Source organism: Bos indicus x Bos taurus, chromosome 16, assembly GCF_003369695.1.
Source record: "Bos indicus x Bos taurus breed Angus x Brahman F1 hybrid chromosome 16, Bos_hybrid_MaternalHap_v2.0, whole genome shotgun sequence".
Taxonomy (NCBI): Eukaryota; Metazoa; Chordata; class Mammalia; order Artiodactyla; family Bovidae; genus Bos; species Bos indicus x Bos taurus.
Window position 1 is genome coordinate 61,353,105 of NC_040091.1, and position 27,672 is coordinate 61,380,776.

Genomic DNA, 27,672 nt, shown 5'->3' on the forward strand with positions numbered 1-27,672 from the left:
GTCTTGCCTCAGCAGCTGTTGGCACCATCAGCTCCGTGGGCATCACCTTCTCCCCGGCCTCAGAGGAGCCCAAGTCCAGCCAGGAAGCAGAAGGAGGCCTGCAGAGGACAGAGCCGAGTTCTGTAGGGCACGTGTCATCCCGGTGAGTGACGCGAGCGACAGCCCTGACTTGGGAGGTTGGGGGTTGGGGTGCTGGGTGGGGAAGGAGCCCCCCGGAGTGGCAGCAGGATAAGTTAACTACTCCCAGATCCTTGGAGGCTTCTAGATCAGGTGCAAGCATGGCACCCCAGCACTCCGTTCCCTGCCCTGTCCAGTCTATTGTGCGTGCTTATTCATTCCCCAAGCTTTCCCGGAACGGCCTCAAGCTGCAGGTACTGTGCTGGGCACAGCTGTGCATACAGCCCCAGCCCTCCAGGTGCTCCCAGGATGGGCTCTCTGTCAGAGGACTTGCTCCTGACCCTGGGGTGGGAAACAGCCTGCCACTCACGGTTCCACGCTCTCCTTCAGTCCCGAGGCTCTGAGTCCTTACTCTGGGGCTGCCGAACCTTGGTGAGCTGGTCCTCTGGCCGGGCTCTCCGTTCTCCACTACACATCATCCCTGGTGACGTGGCCCAGGGCTTCACATGCGACTGCAGCCAGATCGCCACCTCCTGCCCCGTGTGTGCCGCAGAACTCCGGATTTGTGCACCCAGTTCCCCCAACATCCCCACTAGGGTGCCCGAAAGGCCTAGTGGAACTCTTGATCTCTCCTCTGATGAAAGCTGCTTCCTGGGGCCCTCCCCCGGGCAAACACACAGCACACCGCCATCCCCACGGTGATCGCACCCCGCCGTCCTGGCTGCCTCCTCCCCGTTCCCTCCCACCCTCATCCACTGGCACGTCCTCTCTGGCCCCTGCAGCCACCTGCATGGCGTTCTCCTGGTCTCAGAGTGTCCCTTCTTTCTGTGCAACCCTAACATTCCCTCTCTGCTCTCTGCCTTCCTCTTGCCCTTTCAATTCCTTCTCCACTCAATGGTCTGAAGTGTCTCTTGAAAACCTTAACTAAGTGATGTCATTTCTCTGACTGAAACCCCAGTGGTTTATTCTTTCACTTACCTCGCTGCTACTGCTGCTAAGTCACTTCAGTCGTGTCCGACTCTGTGTGACCCCATAGACGGCAGCCCACCAGGCTCCCCCATCCCTGGGATTCTCCAGGCAAGAACACTGGAGTGGGTTGCTGTTTCCTTCTCCAATGCATGAAAGTGAAAAGTGAAAGGGAAGTCACTCAGTCGTGTCCTACTCTTCGCGACCCCATGGACTGCAGCCTACCAGGCTCCTCCATCCATGGGATTTTCCAGGCAAGAGTACTGGAGTGGGGTGCCTTCGCCTTCACTTACCTTACCCTGATGCAAACCCCTTACCCTGACATAGCACTCACTGACAGCTTCGCTCACCTGTCAGATCCCTGCTGATCCCTCTTTCCTCATTACGTCAAAGTCCTACAGGCCTGGCCCTGTTATGTTCTCGAACCCACCACACAGCGAGTCTCTTCCTGTGTAGGCCTGTGGTTTCAGCTGCTCCCTAGCCCTGGAATTCTCACCTCCAGGCTGGGCAAGATTGACTCCTTCTTGCCATTCAGTCCTCTGTTTAAATGTCGTCTTGTAAGAGAGGCCTTCCCCAGCCACCCTGTCACCCTCTGCTTCACCATGCTCATCGGTCACTCAGAGGGCTTCTCCATTGTTTACTGGCCTGTTGTTCATAAGCTCCCAAGTGGAAGGGTCTTTCCATCTGGTTTATCCCATACCCTCGTTATTTGCCACATGCCAATGCTGGCAGGAAGCCTTGCAGAGGTTCTGAGGAATCACTGGGTGAACAGATGACTGGTGAACCCATAGTTGGCTGTGACCCTGAGGGTCTTCTCTGCTGCCCAAGCAGAGGCTCCTTCAGAAGTCCACTCGGCCTTTCTGTCTGCAGCCTGGCTGTCACCTCCTCCTCGAGGCTGGGGTGCTGGCCCACCTGGGCCCCACAGGACCCTAAGGTTCTTGCCTCCACCCAGCCCTCTCCCACCCACCTCACATCCACCTTTGCATTTCAGTGCCTTGTCTGGGGTCAATGCGGGCCCCAGCCCACCTTCCACCACTTCTGACAAGAACAAGAAAAGCAGCGGAGGCATCGCCTCTGCCCTGGGGCTGAAGAAGTTCTTCTCGACGCTGAGTCAGGGCACGCGGCCCAGGATGGGCAAGTCCCGCAGCTACAGCGTGGAGCAGCTGCAGCCCCCGGCGCCCGGCCCGGCTTCACACACTGGCACCCCCAAAGTGAAGAGAGCCCCGTCCTTACAATCCCTGCATCTGGTGAGAGTCCCAAGGGCCCAGCCGAGGGGTGTGTGACGGCAGCGGGGTGGTAGCCACCACTGAGATGAAAGGTGAAGGAGAAGAGAAGTGCCAGGGGGTGCTCCTGAGGAGCCCGGGGTGGGGAAAGGGACGCTCCTGGCATCCCCACAGTCCATCCGCAAGACGTGGACTCCCTGGACACAGTGCGATGAGCGAGTTCTGTTCTTCCACCCCGCTGCCCCAGCCTGGGCTCAGCCTAGACCCCTCCCCCTCCCTCACTCCACCACCTCTGCCAAGGCCTGGCATCCGCTGCCTGATTATTCTGGAAGCTTCCCCGCGGCCACAGCCACTCTGTTCATCTAGCACAGATCACTGCATACCTGGATGGCCTCCACAGCCTCCTCACTGGCGTCCCTGCCCTGTCTTTCCCCATGTGGCTTCCAGAACGGTCCTTCCTGCATGCAAATCTGGTCTTGCCTCCCCCCCTTGTGGAACATCCACCACTGGTCCCTTATCACCCCCAGGAAAACACTTGGAGGCCACTCAACATTGCCAAAGGGTTTCTATAATCTGACCGCTTCTGTAATCTGACTGATCATTCCCCTAATACTCAACCCCAGGTATCCTTGACCTGGCAGTTCTGAAATCAGGCCACACAGTTTGAACCTTCACCTGAAATATTCTTCCCATCTTCTCCACCTGCTAATGCTGTTCATCCATCAATACGTAAGGCACAGCTTCCTCCAGGAAACCGCTTCTCATTCTTCCTTGGGCTGAGCTGGGCACCTCTGCTCTGGCTTCCCTTCTCATCCTGTGCTTTCCTCCTTCACGGAACTTCTCATGTAGTATGTTGGTTTTTGTCTGTCTCCCCTCAGTGGAATGTGATTCTCTGACGGAACACTACTTGATCTTTAGAGTCTACATATTTAGTATGATAATTAGCATAGTAGACATACGCAGTACGCAGTGAATGAATGAGCGAACACCGGGCAGCCTGCAAAAGTTCCCTTCTCGTGTGCTAGCGGATACCAACAGCACACCAGTAGCAGCGCCTGACTCTCAGCTAGGTCTCTGAAAGTGCTGTTCTAGCCCAGGTTTTCCAGGTATCATGCCTGTTCTCTTCCCCGCCCTCTCCCCTGGGCAGAACAAAGCAGATGATTGCGGTTCAGGGCATTGGAGCCTTTCATTTTTCAGTCTGAAGTAGGGAAGAGAATGCAGGCTGAATGAACGTTCCATTGGTTGTCTTGCATCACGTAGAGTATAAATATTTGCTGGTTGGATGAAGTTGGAAGGCAGAGAAACAAAAGCAAGATGATCTCAAGCTTGGGACAAAAGCCTAGAGTGACATGGTGCTCCAGGAATTCGCTGCTTTTCTCCTGAAGTTAAATTTGTCCCGGTGTGTCTGAGCCATGGTGCTCAGATGTATGGCCATCAGAGCTTCAGTCTGTACCCAAGGGAGATGACAGCCCATCATCTGCCATGTAATCCGAGTGCGCCAAGTTAGGAAGTAAGCTGGCCGAGAAAGGGTGGGAGCAAGTGCCGGGAGGACTGAGCAGCAGAAAGAATTGTTCAAGAACTAAAAAAAGAACATAAAATAAGACTCCGCCTCACTCTGGTATATTCATGACCTATCTCAGGGTGAACCCCTTCCTCTTGTGCTGCCAAGTGTGCATGGTGAGAGTGCAGACGGGCTTGGTTTCCACTCTGCCCTTCTAAGTAGGCAGTGAGCACCCTCACCACGTGGGCGGCTCCCACGTCCTCTAGTGGCTGTGGCTCGTTCGTTCCTCCCTTTTCCCCTCCTCCTTGCCTTTCCACTCTTGAGTTGAACATGACTTCTTCCAGGAAGCCCTCCAGAACTTCAAGGCAAGCTCAGGCCCCCTCGTAAGCTTCTGGATAATACAACTTCCTGAGAGCACGGCTTCCCAATGTGATAAATAATGTGTGCAGTATTTGTTTAGAAGTCTGCCTCTCCCTGCCTCCCACCCGCTCCCTCAGAATAGCCTCCTCAGTGGGTCAGTTTCTAGAACACAGATCGGACCTTGTAATTATTCTGATTACTATCACTCAGTGGCTCCTCTGCAGGTCAGATGAGGTCTCTCCGGGTCTGGCCCTTGGCTCCAGCCCACCGCCCATCACCTCTGCAGCCCAGCCCCCCAGACCACAAGTATGTTCCAGAACATTCATGCTTTCTCCCATCTCTGTCTGTCTGCCTCTACTGTTTCTTATGCCTGGAACTCCCCACCCCTGTCTTCATCTGGAGAGCTGTTGCTTCAGGTGCTGCGCAGGCAGCGGCTCCTCCAGGGCCCCGAGGCCTCCTGAGCTGAGTCGCTCTGCTTCCCTGCACAGCGTCATCCATGCTTCTAGCCTCACACTTACAATATACATTTAGGGCTTCTGACCTGTCCATGCTCACCCCACCCCCACTGTGGGGTGAGCTCCTTGAGGGACTTCAGTCTTATCCATCATGCACAGTGTTTTAAGGTGCATACTTGATAAAATTTTTAATGTCAGCAATCATAAAAGGGATACTAAAGAATCACAAACTAAGATTTCAACTCTAAAACTGTGTTCATTATTCTGTAATTATTTGATTTTACCTTTTTAAAAATGTATTTATTTATGACCGTGCTGGGTCTTCACTGCCTCACGTGGGCTTTCTCTAGTTGTGGTGAGTGGGGTTACTCTCCAGTTGCAGTGGGCAGGCTTCTCACCGCAGTGGCTTCTCTTGTTTCAGCATGCAGGCTCTAGGCATGCAGGCTTCAGTAGCTGTGGTGCACAGGTTTATTTGTCCTATGATGTGTGGAATCATCCCGGACCAGATATCAAACTGTCTCCTGCCAAATGGATTCTTAACCACTGGACCACCAAGGAAGTCCTACCTTTTTTTCTTAATCAAGGAGAAAGTTAGCTTTTCTTAGTCAGTGAGATAATTAGCACTATCATATTCAGTTGCTATTTCAACCAGCACATTTTTTTCATTATTTGAAGCTTCAGAGTGCCTGCATAGGCCCATCTCTTTAAGTGAGTTATGGTTATTCTGTTAAGCACTTTCTTAGCAGGCCCTCAAGTTCATGGTTGGGGTTCCCTCTCTGTCAACCCCTTGGTGGTGGTTTAGTCACTAAGTTGTGTCCAACTCTTAGAACCGCATGGACTGTGGCCTGCCATGGTCCTCTGTCCATGGGGTTCTCCAGGCAAGAATACTGGAATAGGTTGTCATTTCCTTCTCCAAGGGATCTTTCCAACACCAGGAATCAAACCCAGTCTCCTGTATTGTAGGCAGATTCTTAATGAGGGAATCCCTGTCAACCCCCTATCAGATGGCTTTTCTTACCTGCAATATTGGGTCTTCTCCACCAGGTGTCACCCTCTCGCCAACATCGGAAAGCCACCTCCTTTCAGAACCTCCATTCTCTGCTGAGTGGCAAGGTGGACCGGTCCACCCTCTACCTGGTAGGGGAGCCAGGGGATCACAGCGCAGCTGACAGGTAAGAGTGGGCAAGTGTTTTGGAGGGGAGACCCAGAGCATGAACAGTGGGGCTATACACTTAACTCCTTCCTGCCTTAGCAGCATGGCCCAGGGGAGGGTCCCTTTAAAAGAGAAACCGAGGCCAGCTCCCTGTGCCTCAGGTACCTCAGGGGTCTTAGAGCCCACACCTCAGTGCCCTTGTCCTGAGCAACTGGACAGGGGTTGGGGGTTCTCTAGAGTTGGAAGGTTTGATTCCTCCATCCCTTTACTATCTAATGACATCCTGAAATCTGAATGTTCAGAGAGCTTCCTTGGTCCAGTTGAAGATTTATTAAAGATCCAGAGACAGGGTCCCCAAAGAGGTCCTTGCCCCTTGACCAGGTCTGCCTAGAGAAACCGCCCTCTCTGATGAGACCCGCTAGGCTAGCTGCTCTTACCGCGGGCTCCACGGAGGGACTTCAGGGGGTCCATTAATTCCTGGAATTTCTTGTGTAAAATTAAAAACTTCGTCACATTCTCAAGAGATCTCTCCAATTAAAATGATTAAAAACCACTGGGGGAGGGGGCTCTGTGGAACCTCACACAGCCGTGGGCACCGCCAGGCCCGGGCCTGGCTGGAGGCCTCCTCTAGGCCTAGAGGCCCCAGTGCCCGCCCCCTTTGCCCTCCCTCGCCTCTCGCCCCTTACAGGCTGGGCAAGGCGCCAGCCCGGCGTGCCCTCAGCGTGGAGGACGTGAGTGCCCCTGGCCCCGCGCGTGCCGTGGGCCGCCTGGTGGAGGTGTTCCCCGACGGCACGAGCCAGCTGCAGCTACAGCGCCCCCCGGAGGGCACTTTCGGCTTCAACGTGGCCTCTGGGAATGGACGCCGGGACTCAGGTAGGCCCCCGCCGCCCTGTTCTGGCTCCACGGCCCCCGGCGCATCAGCAGGCCGCAGCAGTGCCTTCTGGCCGTGGCCGTATCTGTTTTCGGGTTTTCACCGAGAGCTCCGAGAGCTCCGGACTCAGAGAGCCTCTCAATGAAGAGACTGGAATTCTCCCCTCCAGGGGGTGGGGACGGCAGGCTTGCTCCATTGTCCCTCCATCCATCTTGAAATCAGAATCCCGACTCCCATCTCTTCACGGGGGAATCAGAGGGAGGTTGTTTGTGTTGGCTGGCCCTCCAGATCTCTTTGATGTGGTTGGTGTGGTTCCCTTCCTCTAGCTGCGGAGTGTGTCCGGGCACGTGGACCGTGCCTGCCTGTCTGTGCCCCTCCCTCAGGGCGGGCTCCTGCTGGGGATGTTCACATGGATCCTGGCTCTACGCCTCTGGCCGGGCGGCCTGCTAGGTCGCGATTCAGCACTGGCCGGATCAGGGAGGGTCTCTGGACGTCCTTCTGCACCCTGGCCAGTTCTCAGCCCTGCCGCATGGATGTTTCAGGGAAAAAATGACTTGCCCAGGCCTTTACCTGAGGTCTGTGAGCTAGGATCCACCGCAAGGCGAAAGTGAAGTGAAAGCGAAAATCATTCAGTTGTGTTTGACTCTTTGCAACCTCATGGACTATACAGTCCATGGAATTCTCCAGGCCAGAATACTGGAGTGGGTAGCCATTTCCTTCTCCAGGGGATCTTCCCAACCCAGGGATCGAACCCAGGTCTCCCGCATTGCAGGTGGATTCTTTACCAGCTGAGCCACTAGGGATCCACCACAGGGCAAGGGACCTTGGGAGGTATTTCTCAGCTGAGATGAGTAGGGAAGGAAGACAGACATGCAGGAGTGGGAAGGAGAGGAGAGAGAGGAGGAAAAACAGAAAGGCAGACACAGAAAGACACTCACAGCTGCCCTGGATGGGTTGTGCCGTGGTGGGTTTAGTCCTGTGCTTTGATCTCCTGAGTCAAAGCCATTTAGGTGGCAGAACACTACTGCTGCTGGAGTTGCAGACTGAAGTGAGCTCTTGCATGTGTTCCATCATTTGTTTTTCAACAATGTACGCTGAGCATCTCCTAGGTGTTGTAGATACTGGGGACAGAGCAGTAAATGGAACAGATGAAATCCTTGTCCTCAGGAGTATACATTCTCATGAGGCAGTTAGACTCTCCACATCTACATATATATATAGCAGGATAAGGCCCAAGGGCAGTGAGTTGGGAGTCCTGATGGGGCAGCTTTTCTGAGAAGAGACCCCTGAGCAGACAGACACTGGCATGACGTGAGGGTGGCCCCATGTGGTGTCTGGGGCAGTGAGTTCCAAGCAGAGGGAACAGTCCATGCAGGGCCCTGAGGGCTGGAAATGAGCTTGGCCCATGGGAGGAACTACAAGGAGGTCAAGCTGGACAGAAGGGGGTGAGGGGGAGACACTAAGCTGAGGGCAGGAAGGTTGGGGGACAGCCGAGCCTCGAAATGTGGTAGAGAGACTGAGCTGAGCTCAGACGGGGCCGTCTTCCTTGAAATGAGACAGGAGTTACAGGGGCTTGGAGCCGGGACCGACATGCTCTGATTTAATGCTTTTACCAGGGTCCCTGGCTGCTGTGTTGAGAATAGACCCTAGTGGGATGCAAGTGGAGCCAAGGAGCCCAGTTTTAAGGTTATTTCAATAGTCTGGAATAGATATAGTGGCAGCGGCTTAGACTGGCACGGCTGTGGAGGTGGTAAGAAGTGGCCGGGTTCTGGCTGACTTGAAGGTAGTTCTGACTATTTGCTCGTAGGTTTTACATGAGTGTGAGAGGAAGGGAGGACAAGAGTCTCCCCATTCTGGCCCTCAGGAGGATACTCGTCTGTCCTCGCAGGGGGATGTGTTAAGCATGTGTTGACCATCGTAAAGCATTCCACAGGCTGTTAGCCACTCTGCCCCTTCCTCCAGCTTCCTCTACCCTTCAGTGAGGGGGTCAGGCCTTGCCAGAGAGGCAGCATGCAGGCGTAGTTAGACGACAGAGCATGGTTTGTACTCCAGCGCCTCTGCTGTCTGTGTGACCTTGAGCAGGTTACTTACCCTCTTTGAGCCTCTAGTCTCTAATTTGTAAAATGAGGGATTTCCCTGGGGGTCCAACTGTTAAGACTCTGTGCTTCCCTTATAGGGGTTATAGGTTCAATCCCTGGTTGGGGAACTAAGATCCCACATGCCAGGCAGTGTGATCCAGTAAATAAGTAAATGCTGCTGCTCGACCCCATGGACTACAGCCCACAGAACTTCTCTGTCCATGGGATTCTCCAGGCAAGAACACTGGAGTGAGTTGCTGTTTCCTCCTCCAGGGGATCTTCCCGACCCAGGGCTCAAACCCACGTCTCTTATGTCTCCTGCGTCGGCAAGCAGGTTCTTTACCACTAGTGCCGCCTGGGAAGCCCATATATAAAGAACACCTAACCTATAACATCAAGCTAACGAAACCCTGCCTGGAAAAGTCATTTCAGTGGGGTATATAGGGAAGTACCTGGCACATGTGTTCCTTCCCTCTTCAGAAAAAGAATGTGTATTTGGGGAGAAGAACTCCAGACAGAGGGCGGGGGGAAGTGGGCCGAGACATGATCTGCACCAGCTGCCAGTGTGAGCTCAGGCCCAACCAGGCATTCTCCTGTGCCCCCCATCCTTCCCACAAGTCCCTTTAGGCCTCTTTGCCGGCAGTGGGACTCCCTCCCCGATCACCCATCACGGACTGCTGATGGGCAGGGGTCTCCAGTGACCAGGAGCTTCTTGGGTTCTGCCTTGGCCTGCTCTGTGGGCGCCCCTTGCCTGGGTGGGTGCCAGCTCTTCCCTGTCCTGCCCAGGTGGCACCCTCCTCCGGCCACTGCGGTTGGCTGTCAGCTGTCCCGCAGAGATGCCCTCACCCTTGGAATGCGGCTGGTACTGGTGTGTCCTAGCCTCAGGCCGTGCTCCAGCCCCCCAGGGTCACTTCTCCTGGGCCTCAGAGAGGCTGTGAATTGGGGCTGGTTTTCATTCCTCACTAAAACATCATGATGTGGGTGTTCCTTGCTGGCTGTCACATCTAAGTCCGTACAAGCACGTGAGAACGGCAGGCTTCGCCGTCTGCTTCTCATTGAAAACAACACAGAGATCATACATCCTGAACAAAGGCCGTTGGCAGCAGACAATAAACGTCTACAACAGCCTCTCTGTCATACTTGTGTCATGACTTCCAACTGTGAAACGTACCCCGGAGTCTTCCCCCTACATGGCAGGCGTGACAGCAGTGTCTGGTCCTCCGACTCCATTCTTTTGGGTTTTCTCATCCCTCCCCACTGACACGCTCTGCTGGACAGCAGCCATTTCTGCAGGTTCCTCCCCTGCCTCCTTACCTGCCTTCCCCCGACTATTGCCTACACGCAGACAAGGCAGGCAAGCAGTTAAAGAACCCAAAAAGAAGAGGGGAAGGCTAGGGCAAGGGCTGTGAGAAAAGCCTTGTGCAGCCAAGATGACAGACAGGCCTTGCCAGGAGGGAGCCGGCCTTGCAGGAAAGGATCAGATCAGCCAAGAAGCACTGAGAGCGAGTTCCACAGCTCAGACCGGGAAGCAGGAACATGTCAACAGATTGGCTTTGCTAAACCCAAGAGCGGCAAACCTTTGAGTGTCTTAGAGGAGATTTCAGTGCACATTCAAACCCCAGCTTTGAAAAGCTTGACTTCTCTTGGGACCAGAAGCTCCTACGATGCTGGGTGAACTGGAAAGATGACTTCCCACCCTTAAAAGGCTTCCAGCCAGAGAGGAGATGCTCTTTCAGGTCCCTTCTAAGAACACTGATTTTTAAGAAGAGGAAGTAGAGAGCCGGGCGTGGACAGCTGCTAAGTGTTTCTAATCAGCTAGCCGAGCTCAGGCTGGGGCGCAGCGAGGGTGCTTAAAGCCACACCAGCGTGTCCCAGGGCACCCTGCAGGGGCCGTCACTGTACAGGCTCCCCGGCCTGCAGTCTTCCTGCTCTGCACACCTGTGCTCACTTAGTGCGATTTGGTGGGTGGGGGGGACCCATGGATGTGGGACACCCAGTCTTCCCTGGAAGAGCCTGTGCTCCCTTGCTCCCTCAGGCAGAGACAGCGAAGGAGAGGGTTTGAAAGGTTTTCCGCGGAAGTTGAGGCAAGAGGGGTTCAGTCAGCTGGACTGTCCCACACTGTGTGGCCAGGGAGCCCAGCCCAGCCAACCCGAGGCCCCCAGAGCCTGCTCCACTGACATGAGTTCCTCAAACTGAACTGGGGAAAGAAGGAGAAGCAGCTCCTTCCGAGGTTCACCCTACCTCAGACACCCAGGAAATGGTCCCCGCCAGGTGGGGCCCCTCGGGGGCACTGGAGGGGAGAGTGTACGCAGAAAGGAAAATCGAGCCACTATGACTGTAAATAGGGGGCTAGAACTTCTACGGGGTCTTCCCTCGTAGCTCAGTTGGTAAAGAATCCACCTGCAATGCAGGAAACCCGGGTTTGATCCCTGAGTCTGGAACATCCCCTGGAGAAGGGAATGGCAACCCACTCCAGTATTCTTGCCTGGAGAATCTCATGGACAGAGGAGCTTGGCAGGCTACAGCCCATGGGGTCGCAAGAGTCGGACAATTTAGCAACTAAACCAACCGACCAGAATTTCTGTTTCCTGGGCTTTTGCCCAGATGCCTCTGAATTCTAAGGATCCATATCCGAGGAAGACTGAAGCCAGGGCTGGCCCTAGACAATCCGGTGAAGCAAACCAGGTTTGGATTTGACCTCAGCCCAGCAACTCCCTGGGCTTCCCAGGTGGCACTAGTGGTTAAGAACCTACTTGCCAAGGCAGGAGACATGGGTTCGATCCCTGGGTCAGGGAGATCCCCTGGAGAAGGGAATGGCAACCTTGGACAGAGGAGCCTGGCGGGCCAATTCCTGGGCTTGAAAGAGCTGGACATGGCTGAGTGACTAACACTTTGACTTGTTTGCGGCTCCAGTGATACCATCCACCCCCAGCTACTTGAAGGGAGCAGGTGGGTCTTATTTGTGAATCCCCACCTAGAGCAGTGCCGGGCATGTTGTAGGTCTTAACATTTTCCTTATTTTATAATCAAGGCTTCTCCCAGAAAAAGATAAGATTAGCTCATTCACACTGAGGTATACATGAATAATAACAGCTTAAGGCATTATTTGTATTAGGGGCATTTTAAAAGAGAAAAAAGGAAAAATGAAGTGGAGGCGGGCCTGCTGTATCTATTATAAAGGGAGTTGTGGTTGTGAAGTGGAATAATGAGGGAGTGTGCGTGCATGCGTGAAGCACCTTGTATAAGCCCCTGCCTCCCCTCCACGCACCCCCCAACGCCACCCACCTGGTCGGCATTCCACAGAGCTGTGTGTCTTCGGTTTGGATTTCCTGCGTTAACTCTCCTGTTTTCCTTTGCAGGGTTCTACGTGCAGGAGATGGCTGACGAGAGCACAGCCAAGCTCTACTCGGGGCTGCTGGGGGTGGGGGATGAGATCCTGGAGGTGAACGGGGCCAAGGTTGCAGGGCTGGGCTTGGCTCACGTGAGGGAGCTCCTGGCCCACGCGGAGAACTTGTCGATCCGGGTGCTGAGGCAGAGGCCTGTCCCACGGTGACACAGAGGTGCGTTGCCTCTCCCTGTTACCACACCACCGCCCCCCCACCCCCCCACCCCCGCCCGATGGAAACCCCGAACCGCTCCCGGGGGTGGCTGGGAATGTGCTACACAAAGCTGCTTTGTCTACTGAAAATGAACACGGTGGCGTGCAACCCCTCGGGCCTCGGTCGGGCTTCTGTGACTGACCGTCCTTGCAGAGGGAAGGAGGCTGTTTGTGTGTTTTGTTTAAGGATGTTAATTTATGCAGAAGCAGGGAAGGGGATGGGTCTCCCACCCTGAAGGGCCTGAGGTGGGGTCACCGTCTTCTGGCACCTTTGCTGGCAGCAGGAGGAGAGAGATTCGGTGGGTCCTTCGGTTGGTCCCCAAGCAGCATCGCCTTACCCCCAGGCCCCGTCGTCCCACAGTCAGGGGCTCCCCGAGCTCCTCTCACTCCAGAGCCAAAGAAAGTACTTGGCCGTATTGGCCTTGAGCCTGCCTTTTTTGGTCTCATTTCTCCCAGCTCCCATCTGACGCCTTTGCTCTTTTTCCAAAAATGGACCAAGTGTCCGGGAGTCACAGCCTTACAGCCATGGACCATATATCCCAAACCAACATGTGTCTGGTGTGAGAACAGCTGAGAGATGTTATCTGGTAGTCAGAATATTAAGGATTTCTGGGAAATCTTTATGATATACGAGGCTGAAGGGACAAAATGAAACCGAGACCAACTTCAGGGAAGTGCAGCTGTAGCCAGTGGGACTGACCAGAGCAGCCCTGCCCCACCCCGCCCTGACCTCTGCTCCCGCCCAGAGTGAGACTGGAGCCGCTGCAGCCTGGCCGTGAGGGGCTCTGTCTTCCTTCTCCTGGGGCCTTGGACAAGGCTGCAGCTGGTGCCAGGCTGTCTCCAGCCACAAGCTCTCAGCCCAGACTCCCTGAGGGCAGCTGTGGGTGGGTCGCTGGCAGGGAGATGGCAGGGCATGTGAGCAGAGGGAGGGGCCATCCCATCTGGCTCTTCCATGGCCCAAAGTGTTGGGACTCTCTGGAAGTAGTCTTAAATTATTAAAAAGCAAAACCGAAACGTCTCCCACTCTTGAGTCGCTAAATTTTGGGCTGATGTGTTCACTTGACCTTCACTAGCCTGGCAGGGGCCTGGGGGGAGGGGGAAGGAGGACACAGGCATGGCGGTGGGCTGTGTTGGCATGCCAGAGGCAGGGGCCGGGGAGGCCTCTGGGGTTGGGGTGATGCCAGGGTTGAGGTGGAAGCCTCCAGAGGTCGCTCTTTGGCTGGAAGAGGAGCCCTGGGCAAGGTGCATTTAGGAGCAGGAGACAGACTGGAGCTAAGGGTCCTCAGATGGGATCAGTTGGGATGGGCAGCCCCGGGCTGCTGGGGGCAGGCTGTGGTGAGAACACTGCAGAATCAGGTTACCGTGTGTGTGGCTGCAGCTCTTAGCAGGCACGGTTGCTGAAGGAGACTTGAGGCCTGAGAGAAAGATGACGGGCAGTGGAGGGGAGGTCAGGCAGTCTGTGTGTGTGTGTGTGTGTGTGTGTGTGGTGAGCTTTCCCAGGAGACATGTGGCCTGAGAGAAAGATGACGGGCAGTGGAGGGGAGGTCAGGCAGTCGTGTGTGTGTGTGTGTGTGTGTGTGTGTGTGTGTGTGTGTGGTGAGCTTTCCCAGGAGACATGTGGCCTGAGAGAAAGATGACGGGCAGTGGAGGGGAGGTCAGGCAGTCGTGTGTGTGTGTGTGTGTGTGTGTGTGTGTGTGTGTGTGTGTGTGTGTGTGTGTGTGGTGAGCTTTCCCAGGAGACATGTGGCCTGAGAGAAAGATGACGGGCAGTGGAGGGGAAGTCAGGCAGTCCTGTGTGTGTGTGTGTGTGTGTGTGTGTGTGTGTGTGTGTGTGTGTGTGTGTGGTGAGCTTTCCCAGGAGACATGTGGCCTGAGAGAAAGATGACAGGCAGCTGCAGGGGAGGTCAGGCAGTCCTGTGTGTGGGGGCGGTGAGTGTTCTCCTCTCCCAGGGCCTTAGCAGCAGCAGCCAGTTAAAACCCCTCTTTACTTCCCTGGAGGCTAGGGGGGAAGGACAGCTCCCAGAGCCCCCAGCACTGCAGGCTGGGGAGGCTGTGCTGGCCTGGGGTCAGGGTGATGGGATTGAGCAGCAGGATCAGTGGAACAACTACTTGGGTCTTCCAGGTGTGAAGAGGGCCCTGGGATAACTCAGACACCAGCCCAGGGCCCCCCACAGCTGAAATGGCCCCAAAACAGGAACTACAGGAGTGGGGAAACCCTGGCATCTCCTGCACCCCAACTCGTGGCCTTGTGTTCATAAGACTTTGAGGAAATTTCATGTTGAAAGATGCTTCTAGAGGCAAAAAGACCTGCTGTTTTCTCTGTCTGGTGAGGATAACCAGAATAACATGCCTCTTCAGCCCCAGCTGGGAAGTAGGGTGCTTGGGCTGGGACTGAGTAGGGGAAGGTTTCTAAGGAGCCCTGAACAGCTGCATCTGTTAGATCCCAGATGCAGGGTCAGGCTTCTAACACATCTTATTTCATCCTTAAACTAGTCCTGCCAGGGATGTCCCATCTAGTGTCTTCTTTTACACAGACGGAGAACCAAGTTCAGCAGTGATGACAGGCCGTTCAGACCTAGTACTCTGACTGGGGGCCCACTCTTCTACTGCTGCCCCCTCCCCCCGTCCCCCATGCCAAAATAAGGCTGGATGGAAGGAGGAGGGAGGGAGGCTCTGTGGGCTGTGTGTGAAGTAGACCTGCTTTACTGTAATTCCACGGAGGCTGAGGGTGCTCCCTCCTGGAGTAAAGCGATGCTGGGCCCCGACTTGTGTGGGTAGGAGGGGGCTTTGGATTCTCCGGCCTCCTGTCTGACCTTCCCCATCTGCTCTGCCTGGGGAACTGCTGACCTGGAAGCTAGGTCCAGCGCTGCGGCATCCACCCCTCCCACAGGGCCATCAGAACCTTCTTATTTAGAAAGTGTTAGTCGCTCAGACGTGTCTGACTCATTGCGACCCTATGGACTGTAGCCTGCCAGGCTCCTCTGTGCATGGAATTCTCCAGGCAAGAATAGGGGGTTGCCATTCCCTTCTCCAGGGGATCTTCCCAACCCAGGGATTGAACTTGGGTGTCCTAAATTGCAGGCAGATTCTTTACCAGCTGAACCACCAGGGAAGCCCTTGTGTTAACTAGGAGCCAGGCCATGGGCCATGCAGGAGCTCAGAGAGATGAGAAAGATGGGCTCCACCTTACCTGGCCAGAGGCTAGGGGAAGACTCAGGCATCACCACCTGGCCTGATGGTGCATAGAGGAGGCAGCTGGTTCGCCCTAGGGTAGAGAGGCTGGCAATGATCTGAGATTGGCTAGGGGAGGCCTGCTTAAGAAGCGGGAGGAAAGGCTCTTAAGAGGAAGAACTCGCAGGAAGGTAAAGGAAAAGATGTTCAGGCACAGAAAATAAGCAGCATGTTCAAAAGTATGGATTTCTCCTGAATCTGCCCTCTGTCCCTCCGGTGGCTGTGTAAGCTGTGTGTCCAGACGTCTCTTTGTACAGATGGGCATCTGACACTGCGACCACACAGAACAGAAAATGGCCCCGGCTTTGGCTTCAGGCGTGTCAATATCCTTAGGACAGCCAGGAGCCTGTTCAGGTGCGATGGCAACCTCGGAGCCCCCGCCAAAGCCGCGGGTGTTGAGCTGGTCTGGCAGGTCTGTAGAGGAAGGACTTTTTATTTTAGGATCGCCTTTTCTCGATACTGGAGGGGCGAGAGCGCGTCTCCTTGGCAGAGCGCTGCTGGGTGTCTCCGGCTTGAGGTCCGAGGTCTGTGGAGGGCGCCCACCAAGCCTTCCCCTCTTGGCTACTTTTTTCCAGGTGGTGGTGGTGGTTTAGTCGCTCAGTCGTGTCCGACTCTTGCGTCCCCATGGACTGTAGCCCGCCAGGCTCCTCTGTCCATGGGATTCTCCAGGCAAGAATACTGGAGTGGGTCGCCATTTCCTCCTCCAGGGGATCTTACCGACCCAGGAATCAAACCCGGGTCTCCTGCATTGCAGGCAGATTCTTCACCGACTGAGCCATGAGGGAAGCCTACGGCGCCGCCGGCAAGTCGGGTCGGCCCTCCCCGCCCCTCGGCGGCCCCGGAGGCCCCGGTCGCGCCGGCAGGAGGATGGGGCCGGCCGCTCTCCGGGCCGCCTGCCTCGGTCAGCGCCCCCGCCTCCCGCGTCTCGGCGCCGCCCGGCCCTCGCCTCCGTGGGGCCGGGGAAGGGCCCGGGCGCTGTCCCCTCGGGGAGGTCCAGCAGGTCGGGGCGCGCTTAGACCGCGGGAGGGCTGGAGCCTGGAGTCTGACGGGACTGGGGTCTTGGGGGTTTTACATGCCCCGTAGCCCGCACAGCTGGGACGCTCGGCTTGGTGCCCGCTTTATCCTCGAGGAGCGCACCTTTAGGGACGGGAGAAGGGGGAAGAGGGCAGCCTGGGGAGCTGCCCGGGGACCGCGCCCGGCGTTGGCGGCGCGGCAGGGGGACGAGCTGGAGCCGGTGGCGAGGGGAGCGAGGTGAGGCCGGGCGGCACGCGTGTCGGGGCGCGGGCGTGGGGACCCGGTGCGCGCAGTGCCTCAAGCGCTCTCACGTGGAGGAACGGCAGGCCCCAGTCGCATTTTGGAAACCAAGGTGGACCTGGGAATCCAGGGACGTGCAGTCACTGTGCCGTCCGCCACCCTGTTTGGCCTGCTCCTCAAATACCCCAGAGCTCTGCTGGGGACAGGAAGGTCACAATCCTGAATCCCTACAGTGACTCAGCGAGGGAGGGACTACTCATCTCCGAGTTGCAAATTAGGAGTCCCAGACTCAGAGGTTAAGTTACTTATCCAAGGTCACACAGCAAGTAATTAACAGAGGTAGGATTTGAACCCGGCCCTCTGCAACTCCCAGCCTGCGTCTGCCCTTCTGCGATCCTATGAGGCTCATCTCTGGAGGTCCCCGAGCCACCCTCCCACCCCACCAGCCCCCCACCCCCAATCCCTGGAGCCTGTGATCAGCTCTTCAGGCCCAGCGCTGCAATGACCTTCACTATGGCAGGCCTGGGGGGTTTGGCTTCAGTTTTCCTTCAGGGAAATGGAGCTGGTGCTCCCACCTCCTGGTGGGGGGAAGGGAGTAGGGCGGGCAAATCATTTTACAGAACAGTGTTTCTGAACTGCAGGCCTCTACTAGTGGGTCATAAGATATTTTAAAGAAGGACCAGCATTAAAAAATAATTAACAGTGCTTCACACAAGGCAAGGTTAGGTTCTGTATGGAAAATGCCTTTAAGACGTGTGTGTCCCAGAGTTGTAATCTGAAGCGTGTTCTGCTCTGAGGGTGGCATAGAACCATCTTTGGGGCTAAGGCTGGGAGGCTGGCCCCTCCATTCTGCCCTCAGGGCCCAGCGCTGCCCAACTTAGGAGCTGCTGAAACCTGGCCTGAGGGCGGGTGTGAATGCGCCCAGCCCCTGAGAGCAGAGGCATCCTTGCTCCCACATCCGTCACCTTGAGGAGGCCTGCACCCGGGGTGGGGCACCGTGACAGGACAGGGCTTCCTGGTCCTCCAAGCTGGCCACCGGCAGCAGGATTCCCACAAGGGCAGTTTTTGGCTTGAGCTTCAAACTTCAGTTGCTGGTTTCTTGGTTCCGCTGCATCCCAACTCCACACACTCACATCCACCCATTTATCTTATTTATGTGTCTTTGTTGGGGCAGTCTCCCCCCTGTCCACCCGTGGACCCCAGACAGCCTGCAAATATGTTAGACGTGTCCACCCGCAGAAGCATTCCATGACACTGATGCCGAAAACTTGTGCACCAGTGTCAAATCTGTAGACAGAATTTTTGGGTGACGTAGAAAAGAATGCTGTAGTCCAGGGGGTCGTAAAGAGTCAGACACAACTGAGGGACTGAACTGAACTGAGAAAAGAATAGCTTTATTGCTTTGCTAAGCAATGGGAGACACAGCAGGCTTCTTTCTTTGAAAACTGTGTGTGCCAACCTGGAAGGATCTGGTGCGGAGTTTTATAGTAATGGCTCAAGGATGGGATTGTTGGTAAGACTAGGGTGTGTCCAGGGCCTGCACTCCTTTAATCTGGTCCCAGGTAATCTCAGGATGAGCTTCTCTGGTTCCTTCAATCCGGCCTCAGGTGGTCTTCTCTGGAATGAAGAATGCTAACATCTTTCATTTGTTGGGAGTCTTAGTCAAAATGGGTTTCCCTGGTCACTCGGTCAGTAAAGGATCCACCTGCAGTGCGGGAGACCCAGGTTTGATCCCTGGGTCAAAAAGATCCTCCAGAGAAGGGAATAGCTACCCACTCCAGTATTCTTGCCTGGAGAATTGCAAGGAAAAGGAGTCAGGCAAGCAACAGTCCATGAGATCAGAGAGTCAGACATGACTAAGAGACTAACACACTTAGCCAAAGATACTGTTATGTGTATCCCTTGAGAAGGAACCAGGACCCTGCTGCAAGGCTGCACAACTGTTTCTTGACTGTTTCTCCTTGTGTCTCTTCCATTTCTTCCCTGATTACCAGCTATTCGAATCTGCCCTTTGGAACTCAGGGAAGGGCATGGAGGCTGGAGTCTGTTCCCTACAAACAAGAAAAGGGGGACAGAAAGGCTTCCATGTCCAGGAGCCCCACTAGGTCCTGCTCAGTTTCAACCCCTGCATGCTGACTATGACCCCCTCTGCTTAACTCCTGTAGAATCTCAAGGGCTCTTCCTTGCGGTTCTTTCCCCATGGAACTGCTGCTTTATCCTCCACCAAACTTACCTGGCAACAACTGGACTTCCCTGGTTCATCTGCCCACTTCCCCTCACAGGCTGTCACCTGATCCCCTTCCTTCCCTCCCTCTCCATCATCCTCTCTGAAGTTTCCCTTTCTTCTAGACAGCCAGAGCACCTGCTTGAAAATGGCAACAGCCTTCCTTGGCAGGCAGCTCTGCCCAGCTCTCAGGCTGGGGTTTGGCCAGGTCGCAGTGCTGGGTGCCGAGGAAGGGGCTGCTGCAATTGGCTCTGACACTCTGCCCACAGAGCCAGGCCTTAACAGCTGTCCTGCCAGGCCTGGAGGGTATCCGGGCTCTCCAGTGGATGCCCAGCTGCCTGCTGGGCCTGCCTTTGTCTTGCCCTTCTGCAATCTGGACTCGGGCCCCGACTCACAGTGTGAAGCTGCCCTTAGGGGTCTGGCCCAATGCCGGGCACCGGGGAGAGGCCTTCCCTGTCCTTGGGATGCCCAGGGTGGAAGCAGCTACAGCTGTGCTTAGAGACAAACCAGTGTGCCAAGGGCTACGATGGTAGCCCCAGGCAGGTGGCCCCATTGCACCTGGTGAGCAGAAAGGCCTCCCAGGAGAGGCAGTCCCAGACTCACCAGCTTCCCTCCCAGCTCAGTGTTGTCTCAGTAACAAGGAGCGCTGGCAGCCATGGGGCTCATGGTGACCTTTGGATGCCACAGCTTTCTCATCCTGTGCTCCTCAGCCTGTCTCCAGGCCTTTCTGAGTTTATATAATGAGCTTGGCTCCCCTATTTTTTTACACATTTCCAGCCAAAGGAACAAAAGCTTCAGAACATTTTATCAGCAAGGCTGGCCTGCCTGAGGTCCTTGACCAGGTTTCTTGAACTCTGCAGTAGGCTTATGGGGTTTGGGTTATGGTCAAGTTCAAGGTGGCGGGTGTCCATCATCACCATCTTCGGCACTTCTAGTCCAGTGCTTTCACCTGCTGCTTACTTGTGCTGCAACTTATTTGAGCCTTCTTCCTCTCCTCAGTTTTACCTGTTTCTCCGGTTAGAACAATGGCTTGGTGAGAGAAACATCTGCTCACCACCCCTGAAACCTAGATAGTGACTCCTCAGAAAGGCTGCATCATGTCAGAACTTGATTCCCATTCTATCATACAATGGTTGTAATCTTGGGGAAGATTCGTAATTGCTCTATGCCACAGTTTTCAGACATTAAAATGGGCCTCAACAGTATTTCCCTCATGGGGTTGTGAGAATAAACAGAAACAGTCCCTCAGGCCTTGGTCATGTCCCTCAGGCCTTGGTCAAAGACCAGCTGGCGTACCAGATTATCATCAAATATTGGCCAAAAGTATTAGCTTTATTAGCTACTAATGAGATAAAAAATTTTGGAAGTTTGCTCTCCTGGAAGAGTTGATGATCCTTCCGGAAGGCTGCCCAATCTTGTGAGCTTTTGTGAATGGAGACAGAGCCATTTAATGGTGCACTTCAGGGTGGACAGAGACTGGGAGGGAGGAAGCGGCCCTGCAGAGGTCAGAGAGGCTGGCTTTGGGAGTCCACGTTCCAGTCCAGGGCGACTGCTGGAGCCCATCACTCCCTCCCTGAGAGGTGGTGGTGGGGATGTTTGTGCTCAGGCTCTGCCTGTACCAAACAGGAACCACTGCTGCGTTCTGGCTGCCAGCACCCTGTGCGGGGGGTGGAGGGGAACCCTACTCCCAGACAGCTGGCACCCGGGACGTTCCAAGGATGGGGCACACTTTGAAATGTGTCCTCTTCGACAGTGAAGACACCGTGGTGGCACAGATGGTCTGCCCTTCCTGGGGCTTCCGTTTGTGCCTCTAGCGTTGCCTTTTAACATTCCCAGTGTGAGTTTTGTGTAGGACTTGCGGCCAGTGGGACCTCTGGAACAGCAGCAGAGCTGGGAGTGGGGTCAAGGTGCTGGGCGAAGAGGACCTCTCGGCCGTGGGGATGTGTGTCTCCCCTCGGTCCACGCCATGGGGTCCATGTTGTCCCCAGCTGTGGGGAGGTGATCGGCTTTATCAGGAGATACGTAGACCCATTTCCTCCCCGGGAAACAGTTGCTGTAACTGTCAATAAGCAGGCACTCCTCTAGTAAGGCTGTATGTTGACTCGCCTCTGCCCCTTCTAGTTATCAGGTCAGGGGGTCATGAGGCTGAGGACTCGGGAAGCACTGCTGGGCCAACTTCCGAGCAAGGTGTGGGGGACACGTACACGGCTCTGCCCTTCACCAGCTGTGGACGGACCTTGAGAGACTACTCGTGTCCAAATTTCCTCATGTGCAGATTTGAGGCAAGACTAAATGAGGAAATTTCTCCAGTTCACACAGGCATTTCCAGTACTAGATGCGTTAACAGAAGGTACTAGAACAGTGCCTGGCACATACACAGAACGTGCTCAATCTGAGGACGATGATGCAAAAGAAGTGAAGACCCCGTCCTTCATGAGCTCACACAGCCTGACCTTGTCCCACAGAGCTCAAGGCAAGCTCTTCTGACTACCAACTGGCATGGGCAATATTTTTGTATGCCAACACTTTAGTGAAGGGCAAGTCGGGGACTCGATTCCTTTGTGTTATAGTCTCTCTGACCCCCAGGTGCCTCATCCCAAACGGTGCTGTATGAATGCACAATATGACTGGCTGGGGGTTTAAGAATTCATATATAACTTACTCAGCCAGAGAAAACAATTTAGAACTCACATCTCACACCAGCCACAAACTTTTCCTACCCCAGCCATATGCACAGGTTCATGTTTATTAGTGCGAGCAGGAGGAGGAGAGGCAGCTGTGTTTTGGTCTGAAAAGAACTAAAAATAAAAACCAACCAAATCAAAAACCAGGACAAAGTTCATGGTCTCTCCATTTCTCTTTAATACTGAACAGTATTCTTTGTACAGCTGTAACATGACTTCAAGAGTAGAAGTAAGAAACTTTACTGATAAACTTCTGGGTGTAAAAATATCACTTTTAAGGATGGCTAGTGGAGGCTTTTTTAAACACAAGTATTTTTCAAAAGTTTTCAAGTTTATTGTGTCATCAAATTTTAAGGTCAGGATTAGAATCAAGGCCATGAAGCTGTTTTATTTTACAGCAGCGGTGGTTTACTGCAGCCTAAATTCCACAATGCAGGGAGCAGTGGTTCTCACACTTGGGTGGGCATCAGAATCCCCTGGAGGGCTTGATGAACAGCCCACTGGCCCCATCCAAGTCTGTGGGTCTGGGGTGGGGCCCAAGAATCTGCATTTCAAGCAAGTCCCCAGGGGACGCAACCCGCCGGTCCCACTCCACACTTGCTGAGCTACTGCGTAGAGGAAGCGAGACCTACCTACAGCGAGGCTGGAACTGCTGGCCCCGGGCTCTGACACTGTTCTCCTGGGGTGGTGGAGCTGGGGCGGAAGCACCATCTGGAAATCACCACGGCTTTTGCATTTCTAATCACTGATCTCACTTCTTTCATTTGTACCTCTAGCTAATTAAAAATAAAATGCTTTAAGGTTATTTATCCTTTAAAGAAAAAAAAAAAACAATGGTTTAGTCCTGCTGAGCATTGCCATGTATTACACAACTTTTAATTACACTAATTTCTGATTACAAGTGAGCCAGTGGAAGCATATTTCCACTTACAAAACCCGAATCCATCATCATTTACAGCTTGCTTGCTTTGGCCCTCTCCTGGTTGCCAGGCCGCCCCCAGCCCTGGGCGGCCTCCCAGCCCGGGTCAGTCAGGACGTCATCACGTGATGCTCGCAAGCAGTTCCAGTGCCTTATTAGTGGGACACCTGCCTGGCCTCCCCTCACCCCGCACAGACAACAGGGTACACTCACACTGTTTTCCTGAGGATTAGGACAGCTGCCTGTCCCGGAACCGACCAACCGTGGGGTCACAATTCCCATTCAGTAGCCCAGTCTCAGCCAAAACCTACTTTCTGCAGAGCAGGAAAAGAACCTCCCTGAATTTGGTCCCACCCCCAGGGCTGCCAGAAAGCTGGGCTGGAGCAGGGCGCTGGGCTGCCGCCAGGGAACAAGCCTGCGACAACAGCAGACAACGAAGCTGGGTGGTCTTGTTTCTAATACCCTCCGGATAATCAAGTGGCTTCAGGTTGGATAAGTCGTAACTTTTAAGAAAAAAAGAAAAAAGGCAAAATACACTTTGTCACAAAGGGTCAGGACCATGAAATGTTCGTGTGAAGCCCAAGCAGCAGGGCAGGCGCCTGGATGCTGTCTAAGCACAGTTCCCCGCACGGCCTCGGGGAAGGGCATTTCTGGACACAGGTCACATGCGAAGGAAAACGGCACCAACACGTTAGCTTGTATCAGAGGGAAGCCAAGTTCTTGTCCTTTTTTTCTCACCTCCCCAAGTGTCTGTCCTAGTAAAGAGACGGTAATATCACCTAACAAAGAACTTGCCACCCACGGACATCACAGCAACACGACCAGAGTGCCACTGTAACATTCAGAGCCTCGTGTTCACCCAAAAGCAAAAGATGTCAAGTGGCTGAGCTCAGTGGGGAGCACAGGTCACTACAAGCCTACGTCCCATCACTGAGGTCAGCCTGTCCCAGACAGTGGGTGGGCTCCCTGTGCCAAGTCTGGACTGCAACCCACCCAGTGACTCCTGTGTCTGTTGAGGGAGCTGAAAGTGTGTCCTCTCTCCAAACATGAGGGCTGAGCTAAGTGACAAAGTCCTTCTGAGTCTACTGTTAAGGATGCTAACATCCCAGAAGTCGGCTAGCTTGGAGCTTTGGCCTCCAGGTTCACAGCAGGGCTGTTCTGAAGGCTGTTCTCTCGACTCAGAACTTTCCTGGGTTTCTGGACTCAACAGCCGATAGCAGTCAGCAGTCTCCCTGGGAGCATTATCAGGCAGACCAAAGGAGCTCCTTGGTTTCAGCACAGGCTGGGAGCTGGGTACAGGTAACCAGATGGGGCAGAAAGGCTACCTCCTCCTGCCGGGAGTGCCCACCCCCTGTTGCCCCAGAGACGTAAAGGCTGGGAGGGGGAGGCTGCAGGGTCCTACCCTGGGCCCCATACTCACGCACTGTGCTCAGGCACGGGGCTGCCTGACTACGGGCCTTGTGGCTTCACCCTCTCTCTGCACTTGATAGACAAAGAACAGTCTTAAAAAAAAATTTTTTTTTTCCTTAAAAAAACCTGGAAGGGGGAGAAATGCCAGTGAGAGGAAGACAAAGAGGAAGCACTGGCAGTACTGTGTTCCATATTTTAGAACTTTAGCTTTCTAGACAGTCCGAATTTTGTTTACAAATTTGTCCTGTGTACAAGGTAACACCAAATGGTTCAAATTCCAGCGTGGAAAAGCAACTCGTATTTATCAGTTGGTTTTAGATCTTCGGATGCTATGAATTCTCGAGAAAGGTGGTAATGGTCTCACTTGACAGCCAGGGAAATAACCAAAAGAAAAATCTTGGCTCCGCCACTTTCACTTACAGAAGGTAAAACGCTTCAGAGAGACAGATTTCTGCTGGAGTTAAGGCTGCGTTTCTCTTCGCAGCCCTTAATCTCACGAGGTGAGAAGGAGTGGAAGTTGCCAAGTCGTTGGCTACCAGACCCATCAGTCTGTCTAACTCTGGCTAAAAGCAGAGAATAATGGGCAAGTTACCAAGCTTCTCCCCCAGCTCTGGCGTGAAGAGCCTCATGTAACACACATGCTGTGACATCCAATTGCCACGCAGTAGCAGCATACAGAGCGCGTTTGTGATTTTTCACAGTTCACACAAAGACAAGATCAAAAACCAGGACAAGGAAGTAAAGGTGTTTTGGTTTCCCAGCTGGATTCCTGCTCTGGCAAATTCTTTCAGTGGATCACTCCCCCATTCTACCCACCCTGCCCAACCAATTGATCAGTAAAATGTTCTTCCAATAAACAGAAATTGAGCTCTTTCTGTTATCCATCATATCCTGCCAGCTTTTTTAGCAATGATGAGTACGGATGAAGTACATGCTGAGGAGGGGAAAGGCCCCATGGCTACTGGAAGTGCCTTTGAGCCTCATGGAGGTATTGTGGGCATCTGCTCCACCCCCATTCTGCCACTCAGGGTCAGCGGACCACTGCAAGGAACTCACAGCATTAGGTCACTGATGAGGAAACATTTATCCTTAGAAATGAATCTAAGCCCCTGGCATGCTCTGTCTGCCACAGTCTGGAATTTCACTGGGGAGCCTTCAAATGAACATTGGTCTGCAGTGACTGCCCAGTCCTGATATATAACAGCCAGGGTCAGACCCAGGATCAGGTCACCTGGGGCTGTGTGTCCGACAAACACATTAAGAGGTGGCCTATCAGAGAACAGCTCCTCCAAGGTCAGAAAGACAGGGAGAATGCTGCACTGCCCGGATTTTAAGTAAACTTTCTAAATATTTTCCTCTTCAGTCTGGTCTGCAACAGCCACAGTCTAGCAAACACCTTAAATGAGCAAGTTTGCCAACTCTTAATATCCCCAAACAGTTAGTAGTTAAGCCTCGGTATCACAAAACTTGGTCCCTGAAGCCTGGGGAGAATCTTACTAATGACCAGCGTGTTCCCAACAGGCCCTGCAGACATGATGTCAGTTTCGAAGGACATGGTCAATCTGGTAACACCTGGAGAACAGTATGGCATTTAAACAGGGCAATCGTGTAATTCATCAAGAAGGGGTTGCTTTGTGTAACACGGAAGGTGGGGAATCACAGTACTGAGACAAGGTCCACATGGATGTTTAACAAAGACATTTTAAGGACCAGCTGTGTCTTTGGCTTGTAGGAGACTATTTTAACAAGCTCAAAACTTGGAAAAGTAATCTAGTACCCTATATCTGAAGCCATTTGTAAAAATCACTTTTTTCCCTAATTTGAAAAGAAATAACTTACATATCAAGTAGAGTGGAGTGTAAACGTGGATGTCAACCACCCTTTTAATTCTATAAACCTGCTTTCAGCTTTTCATCCACAGGCAGATTTCCTGACCTACCATGATCCTAAACATGAGAAAATACCCTTCTTTAAAAAAATTGTTATGAGAATTTATTCCAAAGTGCAATTCAAGAGTTAGCTGGGCAAGTACATCATTGCAAATCACACACACCAAAAAGGGAAAACAGAAGCTCGACACAAACAAAAAAACAAGATACAAACAAAACAAGGGGGAAAAAAAAGTTAGTGTGCTGAGGAATGGACCCCGAAAGATGAGGAGACGGGAGTCGAAGCCAGAATTCTGCCCAGATGCTGCTTCACAAGTGCAGAGAGAGATGGTGGGGAGGGACCGGCAGCTGCCACGGCCACACGCTGGCTCTGGGCTCAGCTGCTACTTCAATCCTAGGTTTTCATCAGGGAAGTTATAAAAATATATACACATGTACACTGGAGGCATTTTAAAAGTCACCAGAAGCTTGGAGTGTATAGTGTCTCAGCAGGGTCAGCAACTAAAACCCAATGAAAGCATCTGTCATTTAAATCCGGAAGGGCTCAGTTATTTGAATGGATGATAAACCACATCGTCTCAGGGAAAAAGGAACCATGTTCACCTACCCATCCTTGCAATTACAGGGTAAGAAAAATCTGGTCCAGAACTAGCCTTTTTTGACATTATGGTTTCTGGTAAGTGTCATTAATGTACTGACCACTCCCAGCCCTCAAGGCGGAGTGCTGCTGGAATAAAAGAACTGCCGCGGACGCCATCCTGGGACCTCAGGCCGCTCACGTGAGCCGCTGAGCCGCTCATTTCAGGGTCCCCTAGGAATGCAAGTTGCCCCTCTGGGGAGGTGGCTGTATGACAGTGGCATGAATCCAGCAAGGGCCTGACCCCGGCGACCTCACCCGCCCTCCGCAGCTGTGCCCTGCTGCTCCGTCCTCCCTTTAATTCAAGCCACAAGTCGCCAGCAGCCGCAAAGCCCAGTGCTTGTCGCTCTTTTCCACTGGTTATTCCTACCACAAAAACAGCGCCTAGAGAAGCACTTTCACCCCAGCACTTACCCCTGCAAACCAACCACTGCATCTTCTGTCACAAAGTGCTCTGAGCTCTCTGTCCCCACTAACCACCAGCTCTCTGGGGTGAGACAGCACTGCCTCGACAGGGTGCGAGACCTATCGAGGCACCCACACCCCCCATAGGTGTTTCTGCAGTGGCCAGCGCGAGCCGTCTGAGGGGCGAAGAGTCTGAACGCGAGAAAAGAGCTGCCAAAGATGGATGGAATAAGCGTCAGCCAACATGAGCCGAGTCTGCGAAGTTTTCTGGATTCCTCGAAGGCCCTCCAGGGGGAGCAAGTTCCGGGGGGAGTGAATTCCGGGGGAGGCAAAGCAGAGCCAGCTGTCCTCAGAATGGGAGCCGGGGAGCCGGGAGCGTGCAGTCCTCGACTTCCTCTGCCCACCGGCCCTCCCCACACTGGGCTGGAGGCGCTGTCTCCACAGTGGGGTCACGGAAAGAAAAGTCAGCTCAGGCTGTGCTTCCAGGAGAGGGTCGCGAGGAGCGGGCCGCCGCGCGCTGCTTCTCCCTGTCCCCCGGGGTGTGTGTGCAGCAGGAAGCGAGCCGGGGCCCCGCTGTCACAGCACTAAGAAGAGGATCAGCACGATGAGCAGGACCACGAAGAGGACTGCGATGGCACACCACTGGCGCCGATCTGGAAGGCAGGACACGAGGGTCAGCGCTCCTAGGACCTGACCT

At 53.9% G+C, this 27,672-nt stretch overlaps 2 protein-coding genes and 1 long non-coding RNA gene across 7 annotated transcripts in view; 1 reads left to right on the plus strand and 2 right to left on the minus strand.

Annotated features, from left to right (window-relative positions):
* KIAA1614 (KIAA1614 ortholog) overlaps window positions 1–13,340 on the plus strand; it is a 44,827-nt gene extending 31,487 nt beyond the window's left edge. For 4 of the 5 annotated variants that reach the window (XM_027565496.1, XM_027565491.1, XM_027565494.1 and 1 more), the window contains 5 exons: window positions 13–142; window positions 2,075–2,330; window positions 5,667–5,794; window positions 6,464–6,648; window positions 12,084–13,340. In XM_027565496.1, the coding sequence (XP_027421297.1) occupies window positions 13–142; window positions 2,075–2,330; window positions 5,667–5,794; window positions 6,464–6,648; window positions 12,084–12,277 (893 nt within the window). In that variant the 3' untranslated portion in view covers window positions 12,278–13,340. The remainder of the gene's footprint in view (window positions 1–12; window positions 143–2,074; window positions 2,331–5,666; window positions 5,795–6,463; window positions 6,649–12,083) is intronic. The other variant, XM_027565492.1, reaches the window with a different exon arrangement.
* A 4,835-nt stretch (window positions 13,341–18,175) lies between these two features.
* Window positions 18,176–21,621, minus strand: LOC113906827. The gene is made up of 2 exons (XR_003514994.1): window positions 19,635–21,621; window positions 18,176–18,858 (listed from the first exon to the last, which is right to left on the minus strand). It is a non-coding gene; the product is annotated as an uncharacterized LOC113906827 (long non-coding RNA).
* A 248-nt stretch (window positions 21,622–21,869) lies between these two features.
* Window positions 21,870–27,672, minus strand: part of STX6 (syntaxin 6) — a 51,334-nt gene continuing 45,531 nt past the window's right edge. The window contains exon 8 of the mRNA XM_027565497.1: window positions 21,870–27,628. Within this exon, the coding sequence (XP_027421298.1) occupies window positions 27,552–27,628 (77 nt within the window). The 3' untranslated portion in view covers window positions 21,870–27,551. The remainder of the gene's footprint in view (window positions 27,629–27,672) is intronic.